This window comes from Electrophorus electricus, chromosome 7 (assembly GCF_041902795.1).
Source record: "Electrophorus electricus isolate QZ-2024a chromosome 7, ASM4190279v1, whole genome shotgun sequence".
Lineage (NCBI taxonomy): Eukaryota > Metazoa > Chordata > Actinopteri > Gymnotiformes > Gymnotidae > Electrophorus > Electrophorus electricus.
The window spans coordinates 21,099,336-21,112,532 of NC_137503.1; the positions used below are offsets into that span (position 1 = coordinate 21,099,336).

At 40.8% G+C, this 13,197-nt stretch overlaps 1 protein-coding gene across 4 annotated transcripts in view; it reads left to right on the forward strand.

Moving 5' to 3' along the window:
• Window positions 1–5,074: 5,074 nt before the first annotated feature.
• cep170bb (centrosomal protein 170Bb) overlaps window positions 5,075–13,197 on the forward strand; it is a 31,335-nt gene continuing 23,212 nt past the window's right edge. For all 4 annotated transcript variants that reach the window (XM_027005276.3, XM_027005294.3, XM_027005285.3 and 1 more), the window contains exons 1-2: window positions 5,075–5,376; window positions 9,271–9,405. In XM_027005276.3, the coding sequence (XP_026861077.3) occupies window positions 9,301–9,405 (105 nt within the window). In that variant the 5' untranslated portion in view covers window positions 5,075–5,376; window positions 9,271–9,300. The remainder of the gene's footprint in view (window positions 5,377–9,270; window positions 9,406–13,197) is intronic.

Genomic DNA, 13,197 nt, shown 5'->3' on the forward strand with positions numbered 1-13,197 from the left:
GTCAGGTTTAAGTGAAAGGAAATTTCTCAACATCTGATGTTGCATGTTCTTTACGCATTCCTCTAATATTAAACTGATATTTGTCCTCTGGTTTAGCTGTGACATAACTATCATCAGCATGATCGTTATGTCATCAGCATGGAAATTAGCATAGTGTTTATAAATAATTTCACTTAGAGGTAGCCTATATAAAGACAAAAGCAGGCACCCAAGTCTATTTAGTAAATTGCTATCTATGATGTCAAATTCTGCACTGAGCTCAAGCAATATAAGCAAGACACATACCTGGTCAAAACACACTCCAGAGAATGTCTAACGTTTAACAATCAACCCACATTTTTATATATTTGTCAGAAGTGATTATGTATTCACCCTACCTTCTTTTAAATATTAGTGTTTGCATTCACCACCATCACATCCAAACCATTCATTAGTCAATATATGCAAACTGATATTCAACACCCACACCAGTTGGAACCCATTACCACTACATTCTAACTGAAGACTTCTCTTGACCTTGTCCTAAAGAAAATTGTTTTTCTACATGGTCCTGAGTCTGGTGCAGCAATAATATATTTCACCCTGAGATACACTGAGGCCTACCCCGGATCCTTTGCAGAAGCCTGCAGAGGCCTCTACAGCCCTGTACCAAATCATTCTGAAAGGACACAGAATCTCTATACTCCTTTATGTTTTATGTTATTATGCCTAATGCACTGTTAAGCTTCTTTTCCCTGTCAACACTCTTTTTATTACCTCAAAGGTTTGAGATCTGCCTGAAGTTTGTCAACTGAAATGGGTCAGTGTTAGCTTTCTTTATGAGTAGTTTGATGACTGCTAATTTGAATGATTTATGTACATAGTCAATGATCAGGAAGAAGTATATTATTAAACTCCAAAAACACATTCCAGCAGTCATTTTCTGTAGAATTCTGAAAGATTACAGTACATGTGTTCTGTAACCTGAGGAGCCATTTTCTATTTTTTTTTTCTATTTTGTTTTGTATTGTATCCAGGAGACTGTCCTGTTTCTATATCTGTAGCACTTATCTTAAAAATATGAAAATCACAAAGAAAAATGACCACTTTTGGCTTCTTAGTTCTTCTGTAAATAATGAGACACTGTAGCTTGAAAAATATCTTCAGAAAGCAAAGAAAATGGAGACAAAACCAGAGCTAAGCAGAGAAGTGTCTGAAGTCTTCAGAAATAAGTGCCAACAGTCTTGCATGTTTGCACTGTCCTTAATGGAGAGCTCATGCTTGACTTTGTAGTAATGTGTCGAGTTCTGACTCCCAGCCTCTAGTTTGGAGCATGAAGGACAGGCATTTTCATAGTCATCCACAAAAAAAGGAGTGCAAAGTGAATGAGACCTAAAAAAGTGGAAGAGACAAATAAATCTGGTTAGACTTTAGAATAAAGGTCAGTAATCACAGTCAGAGGAAGATGGGAAAGTCAATGTGCTGTGTGAGTCTTGGCGATTGGCGATTGTGGTGAGTAGGGATGTGAGGGCTTGGTTGTCTGTTCACAGGGTAAAACATTGGCCCCATAGGTATAGTCACCATTTATCAGTAGTCCATCTATCTATATTCCATAGGCAGGCTAGTGGGCAGCTTCGTGGTTAGTCTGTTTGCATCTCAGTGCTAGGGTCTTGGGTTTGGCTCCCTATCTGGGTGGAGTTTCCCATTGGTAGGACAGTGGTAGCTTAGTGGTTAAAGTACTTGACTTGTAATCACATGGTTACTTATTCAAGCCCCACCACTGCCTAGTTACCCCTGAGCGAGGCTCTTAACCCTCAATTGCTCAAGTTGTACTCAGTCATACTAGTAAATTTATCTGGATAAAAGCATCAATTAAACTCTATAAACATAAAATTGGTTACTGTAAAAAAAAAGAAAAAGAACTTGTCCTGGTGTGATTGTTTGTGTGAAGGACTGTGAATCTGTCTGCATGCCCAACGAGGGATGGAACTCTGTCCTGGTTCTTATCCTCTCTCTTCCTGTGCCTGATGCAATTTCCCAGGGGGCTGCAGTTTTTGGATGAGAGTAGTGCGGTTCTCACTGGTGTATTGACTGTAAAGTGTCCTTGGGTTCTAATAATGATGCTGTATAAATGTAACATAGTGCCTCTTTTTTTAACTACCAAATACTTGCATTCTGCTGAAGTCAATCTGCAGGAAGCAAAGGCTACAGGTTTCTTAGCACCATCTGCCTGTATCTTAGCCAGTACAGCGTCCAAAATAACTTGCATCTGTGGGAAGCACTGATTGGAGAGTGGGATCAAAGATCCTAAATGCTGGTCTCTAGCATTTGCTTAACAACCTCAAAACATCTTTGAGCAGTCCAAGTAAAATTGGCATTGATACAGTCATGAATGGGGGCCACAACATGTGAAAAATGATATTAAAACTTAATCATGACCCAAGGCTCCAAAAGACAGCAAAGCATCTGTATCAGATGGGGTAAGAGCTTTCAGGCCTGCATCCAGGTGCTCCTGATCAGGCAGAAGTCCATCAACAGTAATAATACTGCTGGTCAGCAAACCTGTAATCTTAGCACTGAGCAGCCCCATGTGCTCCTGGGTCATGGACTTCCTGCCTGACAGACCACAGAGAGTCAGGATTGGAAACCACACCTCCTCCACTCTTATCCTGAATGCCAGGACCCCGCAGGGTTGCACATTGAGCCCCATGCTCTTCACCCTGTTTACATACAACTGCACCCCCATTCATTTTTTAAACAACATCATAAAAATTGCAGACAACACCACAGTGTTGACCACAATGAGAGTGCCTACAGGAATGAGGTGGAATGTCTTGAGCAATTGACCACTGACCACCCTGACGTTTATGTCAAACAGTAATTTATATTGAAAATATCAACAGTGAAAGACTGGAATCTACTTTCTTTCTACCCTTTGTGTAACCCATGTAAATGTGTATTTTATAAATGTATATTTTTCCACTTTGGGAAGGCTTCAATGAAATTTCGGTATATTGATGTATAATTACAATAAAGAATATCCCTCTCCTTCTCTAAGTATGTCAAAGGAAACGCAAGGAGGACTTTCTGTATTGTCACTTTTGTTTATTCGATACTAGGCCTGTCTATATCAGTTCCAGTATTACAGCATGCAGATTTAAATCAGGCTTGTCAAGAGTAGCACTTTAGACACTGAGATCATCCAGGTAGTTCTGGACACCAGGTACACCTTGCAAAATAGTGTCCATAATTTTTTATAAGGTGGAGGGTGCAGGTGTCAAGCCATAAATTAAAAAAAAGATGAATCCTCTGAGTCTTCATTCCAGTTACCACAATGGGAGACAGTGGGACAGTTTTCTCAATGATTCAGCAAGCAGTCCAGTTCCGCAGACTCTGCAGACTCCAAAAGGCAATTGTTGCAACTTGTGGTGTACCAGTTTAACAGCTGGGTTGAGTTTCATTCTATGCACAAAGGACTTAACCCAGCTGCTATCTGCAGGTACATTTTGAGGTAATGTGGTATTTGTGGAGAGCATAGATATAGGAAGCACTGAGGATGAAGTATGCTTGCTGTGTCCAGTGATGTAAAGGTGCAAAGCAGTAATCTGATCCATGCCCAGCAATGCAGGTCCCCTTTACCACTAAGAAGAATATGGCTGTAGTAGAAGCAGCTCCTGCATTTATTTGAGCTTGCAGGCAAGAGTACCTATACTATTGTGTGTAGTTCATGAGTCTAGTGGAAGGTGCAGACAGTGGAGTGGCACAGGCATACTGATTTTAAACTTGATTTGGAAATAAAGACCCAGCAGAGCCTGTATCCATAACACACTTTATGACCTTGGCAGGTCAGGTGGTTGTATGGATACTGGCATTCCAAAAGTCTTCTTGATGCATTATCAGATTCTTCCAAATATAGCATGGTTATATCAGATATCTGTTTCTCATGCACATCAATATTTGGTATCAAATGGCAGACACATGCAAAAAAAGTCCATATGTATTACATTATTTGTATTTGGCTTTAGCTGCAAGAGACTGTCAAGTTTTTTTTTTCCCCACTCTTATATATTATTGTCCTACGTACCCCTAGTGGTTGAACATCATGTAACTACAGGATACAACAGGTAGGTGTTTGTTTAATTTTAATTTGGATTAAAATCACACTATTTTGCACTTCAGTGCACTTCAGTGCAAAATAACCCTTTTTTTCCATGTAGTTCCTGCTCCTATGTTAACTAATGCAGTTCTTGCTCCTATGTTAACTAACTGAAACTAGTACTTATTGTAGGGTATTGTTTATTACAAACAAGTACTTGTTTATTGTACTTATGAGTAAATGACAAAGCACTTTTGTAAGTCGCTCTGGATAATAGTGTCTGCTAAATGCCGTAGAGGTAAATGTAAATGTAGCCTACATCTTGCAATTATTTACGCAAAATTAGTATTACCTATTTCATATTGGAAGTTATGGTTATGGGCCTGTATATTTAAGCACGACTAATTGAGCAGTATAAAAATGCATAGGCTAAACTGCTGGTAGATGACGTTTGGCAAGTATTTTAGTCGGCGCTAATAGACACGGAAAAATAGCGGTAAGTCATTCAGGACTTTTCTTTTTAATGTGACCCGATCCCGGGGCTGGTATGGAGTAGGAGTATCTGTCTTCAAGGAAATCCTTTGCCTTTTTTGCAAATACATTGGACAGAAGTCTAAGTGATAATCTAGTCAAAAATATACAGCATCTCTGTGCAACTAATTTTTCTGTGCGATTTATATAGTCTGTTAGCTCAGATCTGTACTTGGCATGTTCAGCTGTCTAAGCAGCAGATGCGAGGGCTGCGTGTGCGTGACGGCTCTTGCTGCAAGCTGAATGATTCGTCATATGAATGAAAATATTAAAAATATATATTAATCTTAATATGCATACACTATGCTTTATCGACTAAACCTCTGACCAATTTACTTTTCTTTAATTCATAAAAAATGAAAGAAAACAGTAAAATATCAAAATAGCATGAACGAAATCACGCGATGGGATAAACATTCGTGTATAAATTCAGACATAGTGACTGACGTCATGCACTGCTACGTTTGAAGCTAGTGAGGGTTTGTGTTTCAGTGTCTCAGAAATTCTCCCTATATGATGATAATCTGGAAATCTGGAATTGCAGTTTCCTATTTTTGACTGCGATTCTTGTTTGTAAATTCTATGCTATCAATTTGTCCGGCGCACACGAGGCGGCACGGGTCCCTACATGGTGACACCAGTGCAGGAAGCAAATGCCATGACAGCATCCAAACACGCTGCTTTGATGGTGCAGATATCTGGAGTGACCACGCCAGGTTTTGAAAGAGGCATCTGATATCACGAAATACCAAGATATACGAGACGGGGAGGTAAGCAAATGGTGTCACTACTGGACGAGCGTTGCGGCTAGGGATTTTAACTATATAGGTTGGAGTATTTAGCACCGCTGGATAGGTTGGATAACCTGCTACTCACGTTAAGCGTTAAACGGTTATAGATTAAATGCCATTAAATATTGTTATAGGTAGTACTTGTATAGATCATATAAGTAATGCTAACATGATTATATCAGTTTAAGAAATATCCCCTTTAAATCTTAAGCAACCCTTCATTTTATCGTACAATTTAATTATTTTATTCAAACGTGATGTCCTGTCTCCGAACACCAGTCGTGCTGTCTGATGGGGTTTCATTAAATCACATCCGCTAAGAATGAAGCTGTGGTCGAACCAACGCCTCGAGCATCAATAGGCCGCGGTGAACGCTTTCATTAACGAATTTGAAAATAATACAGTTAAGGTAGCCATCGACTATATAATACGTGTCTCTATCTGCGTGCTGAATCACTGCACCATAACATAACTGCCTCTTACGTTCATTATTCATGTAAAATATTTGGGTATTTAGGTACAAAGGAAACCAAGACATCGGCTGTACTGTATTCATGCAGAAGTTACTCAAGAGCTACTCAAATACAACGATTTAAAATCGATATTTTATATTATAATTGTCTCAATATTACTGTAGGGATAGCTTCTTATCTTCCCATTATTCAAAATGTAATTGGGTCTTCAGAAATGACCATTTACTACTTGGTCGCCATTAAGTGTGAAAACTTGGCTCACAATCCATGACAGCTATTCATAATCACTTGATTGGTTTATTTATGTAGCAGTACTCAACCTGATGTTTTTGCCGAGTCCAAACATCCCTGTACTTAACATGAAGCATTATGTTTAATATGACATAGTGCCATTAAGTGGCTTAATCATTAATAATCAGAGTAGGGCTTACAATGGAACATGAAGCCACTAAAATAAATGTAATATTGACTGAAAGGTTTAGAAAGTTACATCTATCAACCAAAACCCTTCAGCTACTGGCTCCAATTATTATTTCCATGTTGCTTATTAATTGGATTTATTACAAAAATAATTCTGTTTTTCAAATAGTCTATTCTCTAATGTAAAGTGGTATTTCAGGGGAAAAGCCACTAACACAGCTGTCATCTATGACAGCTGATTTTATTCAGCCAGCAACCTACATTGGGTTATAACTATGAAATATATACTGGGTTATAACTATGAAATATTCAAAGCATGTTTTCTCTGGCATGAACAGATCTGAAGAGTCAGTGGTATTTTATAGAACTGCAGTGTCTTAACAGGCTTTTGTATAGCCTACATAAAAATTACATTTTTTATTAGGTGTACTTGTAATAGAAACAGAAAAGCAAAAACGTAGCATGTATGATAAATATAAATAATTATTAAAATGTACTTTAATTGTATTGTGTAATGTACCAATAATATATTCTTAATACAATTTATAGTATACAGATTATTGCCACTTTTCATATATGGATGGTAACAACCAGTTTCAGATACTGTAACTATGGGGAGGCGAGGCAGGATGCATAGGTGAGCCGTGGTTCAAACAACACAGATGTTTATTAACACAACATACAAAACCAAAAACACAAAGAACGATAACAGACTAAAAAGCAATAAACAGTAAAATATAGCCGAGTGGCACAAGCACAGTATTACACTGACCCCGTGTTTCACACACTTCTCTAACACCGACAAAGAATGATAACCAAACAAGACCTTAAATGCACACACTAACAAGTTTGATAAAGGACAGGTGTTGCACATGACCGATTAACAAGGGAGTGGCAACCTACAAGTGCTCTGCATATGTGAGAATGTCATCATGGACTGAAGCTGGTTAAGAGAACACCAAGAGCGTGCAAAGGTGCCATCAAAGTATAGGATGGTTATTCTGAAGAATCAAAATTTTATGCATGAACATATGGCTAATGTTGGTAATATATTAATCATATATTGTAAGATATATAAAACTGGTACTACATTTTACTATTATGTACTGCAATGCATATGTGTGATTTTTAATGTAATATATAAATATAATTCTGTGTATCTGTTTGAGAACTGAATAAGACAGAAGAAATGTACCTGTGATTAAAAGAAAAACAAACAAACAAATAATACCCATAATGTACCTGATACAGCATTTATTTGTGACACTTAAAACAAAACTGTGCTGACAAAACACAAAAAGTCTGATCATATAATTCTGAATAATGGAAGTAACTGACCATCTAGAGCACTAAAATGTATTTGGCCTACCTAATTATATAAGCGTATAATTATATGGCCTACATAAGCATATAATCTTCTGAACAACATCTGAAATGATACACAAGACACGGAAAATCAATCCCAAATTTCAAACAGCATCAAATAATATTTCAGCCTAGATGATCACAGATTGCAATGATTTGTAGGTTCCTCACAGCATTGTTGTAATATATAGCTGAAAGGTTTTGGAGATATAATTTTTATGAACATTAGTAAGACATCAAGTGAGATTTGTTTTGAAGCCTAATGTGTACCCTCTATGGGATGTTTCAGAAATGTAGAATTAGTGGACACAAATTACATAAAACATAAATGTGACCTTCCAATTGAAGTCATATTGAACCTGAAAATGTGTTTCACAACCCTGGAAATAGGAATATTAAACTCTCAGATAGGTTTTACCAATTTGGGATTTCTATACGATTCTAGTTCATAATTTAATTTGGCTTGATTATTTTTACTCCATTGATTTTGCCTTCTTAAATTAGACTCCACCCTTTTTTGATTCACAATAATACTGTTTCTAATATTAATAAGTTACTCAAACAATAATTCAGCTAATCTTATGCTAGCGCAATAGCTAGCTATGAACTTGCAACATGCCATAGGGTAAATGCATTTAGACTACATATGGTAAATGCCTCAACTGAACACAAGATATAGATAGACTCTCTGGCCATTTCTCACCTCAAGAGATAGCTCTCTTACATTGAGACTAGTTAGCAAGATAGCTTAGCTAGCTACCTTGAAAGCATGCCAGTCTCTTCCAGTGCATATATTTAAAATGTGAAATTACTTTATTCCACTACATTATATATTAAGGTATTGGATTTTCACATAGTGATTAGCTGTTACCTTTTCACAGCAAGTGCATCATTAGATAAAGGGGGAGTGAAATGAGCTGCTAATCATATCATAGTATTTTCTACTCTCCAGTGATTTAACCAGAAGACCTCTGTAATGCTTATGACCAATTAGCATGGGCTAAAAATATCTCCACATGAATTATAGCAATGTGGAGGAGTGGCTACTAGATTTATGCATTGCTGTCACACACAGATTTCATGTGTAATATGTAGCTGTTGCTATTCAGTCCTTAAAAATATTTTTTGCTACTGAAGCTAATTATTGCACATAATTTTGTCACCGCCTCTTACATACATGTGGTTTTCAAGTGGTCAAATACATTTCTGGTGTTTCTACCTTTAGTTTATACAGTGCATTGACAACTTGCACAATATAGTTTGCTGGCTTTGGTTGGAAACTCTGACTATAAACCAATTACAAATGGTCATGGACCCTCCGTTTTTGGAACTAATTCTTCATTGAGGTCTGCTTCAGCTTTAGTTGCTTTTGTATTTATTCACTCTTCTCGGTTTTGCAGCATTTCTTCAAAAATAATGTTTAGCAATTGGCTTGGCCAAGGTAGCTCTAGGTGTTCTTATTTTCTCAGTCAAGTAGGAAGTATAACGTGGATTTTGTATACAGTATACTGACCGAGATTGCAGAAGTAGCAATATGGTATTGGATTATGGGCAGTTTGTTTGAGATGTATGGACCCACAACTTTGTCCTTAATTTCAATTCCTCTGTTTCTCAGGATGCAAAGTGTTTTCTCAGAGGAGCAAATATGAGTGTGACGTCATGGTTTCTGGTTAGCAGCTCTGGCACCCGCCACCGACTGCCAAAGGAGATGATCTTTGTTGGGAGGGAAGACTGTGAGCTCATGCTTCAGGTAAGATGGTCACTCCTATCATGAGCACTGACTGAGCACAGAACTGACTGAGCACCTTAAAAAGATTGTAAGTTTCTGGTGCATGGTCAGGTGCAGGACTGTCAGTTTACTACATATGCTGGGACAGCGTCATCAGAGAAAATGGCATTGTGATGGAGACTCAAGCTGGAAAATATGTTTTCTGGTTGCTGTGCCAGAGAGCTGGCTCTGGTCTTTTTTCAGATCACACATCTGGAAGCCTCAGGTTTGAGGCTGGGTATGGTCGCAGCCACCTAACATTGTCCCAAATGGTGTCAGAAGTGGGATAGTGTTTCACCTCCTGACCCCCCCCCCCCAACCAGTGGTGAGGGAATGGTATGAAGCACAGTGTTGAATTCTTGTTGAGGGATATGGATGTAAGCCTGAAAGAAGGATGTTTGTGTGAGGAACACATGGAATTTGTGAAGCTTAGGGATGCATTGCCTAAAGAAGAAAGCCCTGTGTCAGAGACCCCTTGAAGGAGAAGGTAGTGTGTCAGAGACTGTTACTCAGGATAGTGTGTTCTGGCTGCTGTGCCAGAGAGATGGTGTCACGGAACGCTCCCTTTCCACTGGTCATGTTGTATGTCCTGCCGCGTGCAGTGGGAGTTCTTTGTTGACTGTGTCTCGTTTGTAACCACACCTTTGTTGTTAAGACTAAACCAATGCAGGTGTGTGCTAGTCATATTTGTATTTATTTAAACCCTTGTTAGTGTGTGCATTATTGTTGGTCATTGATTATGTTGGTGTTCATGTTATTCTTGTCCGTCATATTTATGTTCACATTCACGATTTGTTATACGTGAGTGCCAGTGTCTGTCTCGTATGTTAACAAACATTTGTCTCCGTTGAGCGAGTCTGTACATCCTGCTCCTTGCCCAGCAGCACTCTGGCCATTACAGATGGCTTTTTTGTCAGAACACATACAGTGGTGTGAAAGTGTTTGCCCCCTTGCTGATATCTTTTTTTTTTGTTGTTGTTGTTTTTGCATGTTTGTCACACTTAAATGTTTAAGATCATCAAACTAATTTAAATATTAGACAAAGATAACACAAGTAAACACAAAATGCAGTTTTTAAATGAAGGTTTTTATTATTAAGGGGAAAAAAAAAAATCCAAACCTACATGGCCATGTGTGGAAAAAGTGATTGCACCCCCCCCCCCCTTGTTAAACACAAAATTTACCTATGGTTTATCGCATCTTTGGAAAGCTGAGTTCAATTTCTCTAGCCACATCCAGGCCTGATTACTGCCACGCCTGACCACACCTGACCTTTTTCACACCACTGTATTTATTAATAAGAAGATCCAGATTCTAGCCTTTTCATGCATGGTGTCCACTACAGTGGACAGATATTCAAACATGATTTTAAACCACATGATTTGCAATATTTACTCCAAACCAACACAGGGGCATCTCCTAAATCTTTACTGTATTTCTGTATGATCATTTAATATTTGCTACTTGCAACGGGGAGGCTAAACAGAATGTGGAGACGAGTCACATTAAACAGAAACACACGTAACAATTGCAACATAGCTCGCAGGCTATTGTATCCAAACACCGACAACAGTAACGCAGACGCTAGACTTTTATGCACGCATACTAATGAAACAACTAGGAGCAGGTATGGAACACAGGGGGCGTGGCCACACTGATGAACAAAAACACACACACACACACACACACACACACACACACACACACACACACACGCTTGAGAGGACGGGCTGTACCGTGAAACTACCCTGAAATATTGCAACATAGGTCTACATTCTTTTATTCTACAAGAAGCACAAGTACAAAAAAAATTCTGATTATGTTGTAGGGTATATTCCGTCAAAGTTTAATCAGTATGAGTTTTTCATGTGACGATACGGCCCCTCCCCCCAATCGCCTACATCGTGTGTGTTTGTGGCAGGTGGCCACGCCCTCCCTGTGTCTCACACCTGCTCCTCATTTGTGTCATTAGTATACATGTATAAAAGTCTATCCTACCGATGAAGGATGCCTTGGGAAGGAAAGTAAACACCCTCCCCCAACCCTCGCAGGGAAACCCTCCATGTTCTTGGGCACACTCCTGAATCTCGCAGTAGGGGAGAGCGGTCCAGGTGAGTGTGGTCCCTCTGCAGACGCTGGGGAGTCATATGGAACTGCGTCTGGCCACTGGGACTGGTACAATGATGTCCGGTACTCGGAGTTGGACTCCGAAGACTCCTGTTATCCTGCGGAGAGGACCTCACTCGTCCTGGCCTCACTCCATAAGTTCACAACAGGGGAGGAACCCACTGGACGATTTTGGGGGGGCCCTGATTATGGTCCGGGGTTGGACTCTGCTGAGTCCTACAGAGATCAACCGGACTACAAGAACCGACACTCGGAAGTGGATTCCACTGGGTGCTACGACCCCTACATGAACAATTATAAGGACTGCGATGATTGATTGTGGAGAGAAAGAGTACAGTAATGTCAGTCTGCGGTCGGACATGTGGTCCGATTATGCGGAGTATCCACCGATGTAGGTGGAGGAGGTCGTCCATGGGGATTCTCCCACGGAGAGTGGGAACGACAAGCCTCCAGCACCTACGAGGCAGCCCAAGGCTCCGTCCAGGAGGTATCGCCTAGGCGCAAGCAAGCCAGCATTCTCAAAACTCCCTGAGGCAGCTTTATTCAAGGAGAGGACTCCCTTCGCTAGGGCACACAGCCCCAGAACTCTTGCACCCATACCGAAGCCTGGCGAAGGCAGGAAGGAGGTGATACCAGTACCCACTCCAGAGATGGGCAAGGTGGCTGGTGCGCCCCCTGTGGCGGGACAGCAAAGGTTGCCGCCCCACAAATCGGTGATTTTCTGCAGGCGGGTTGGACTGCAGCCCAGCCGACAACTGGGGAACAGCCCGGGACTCTCACCGGCTTACCTGGACTCCTTAACTTGTTAAATAATGTTCTACCCGTCCCAGTCACTGTGTCTGTCCCCGTCACGTTGTTTGTGCCTGTTGTCGTCTTGGTCCCTGTCCTTACCCCCTCTGTCTTGCTCGCACTGGCCCGTGTCGGGTCATTCCGTCCTCTGGCCTCGCCATTTGGCGTTGGTCTCAGGGCCGCAGCCAGATAGGCTGGTATGCCGGGAGTCGCACCGTTGGGGAGGGGCTCTGTCACGATACAGCCCCTCCCCCCAAACACCTCTGTGTGTGTGTGTTTGTGTTCGTCAAAGTGGCCATGCCTTCTCTGTGTCTCAGACCTGCTCCTCGTTGTGTCATTAGCATACATGTATAAAAGTCTATCCTTTACGTGTTTGTGTTGTCGGTGTTTTACCCCGTTAGCCTGCTAAGCGTTATATGTTACATTTGCAAATAAACGTATGTTCTTGTGTCTGCCACTTGTCCCCGCATCCTGCTTGACCGCGACTGTCCAACCATGTAAAAGCTTTGTCATCTCGAGGCTCACGGGAAAAGCACGTGTATGGGGTGCTGCTTTGGTCACAAATAACTCTCCACTTATGAATGATTATGCGGGATTTATCGGAAAACTATGTTCGGCACTCCACCATCCCCGTCAGGGAAGGCTCTGCGGGCAATCACTGTTGTGCCTGAGGCTACGCCATGGAATTCCGGACCTTAGTGGCAGGAACACGTTGGAAGGAACCCACGCAGATTGAGTGTGCAACGGGAGGCTACGTAACAAACCGGGGCCGGACCCGCCCGGCAAACCAACATGCCTGATGAGCCCATGCAGCTGGACGCAGCCGGGGTACAGCGAAGAGGAAGAGGCGACAGTAGG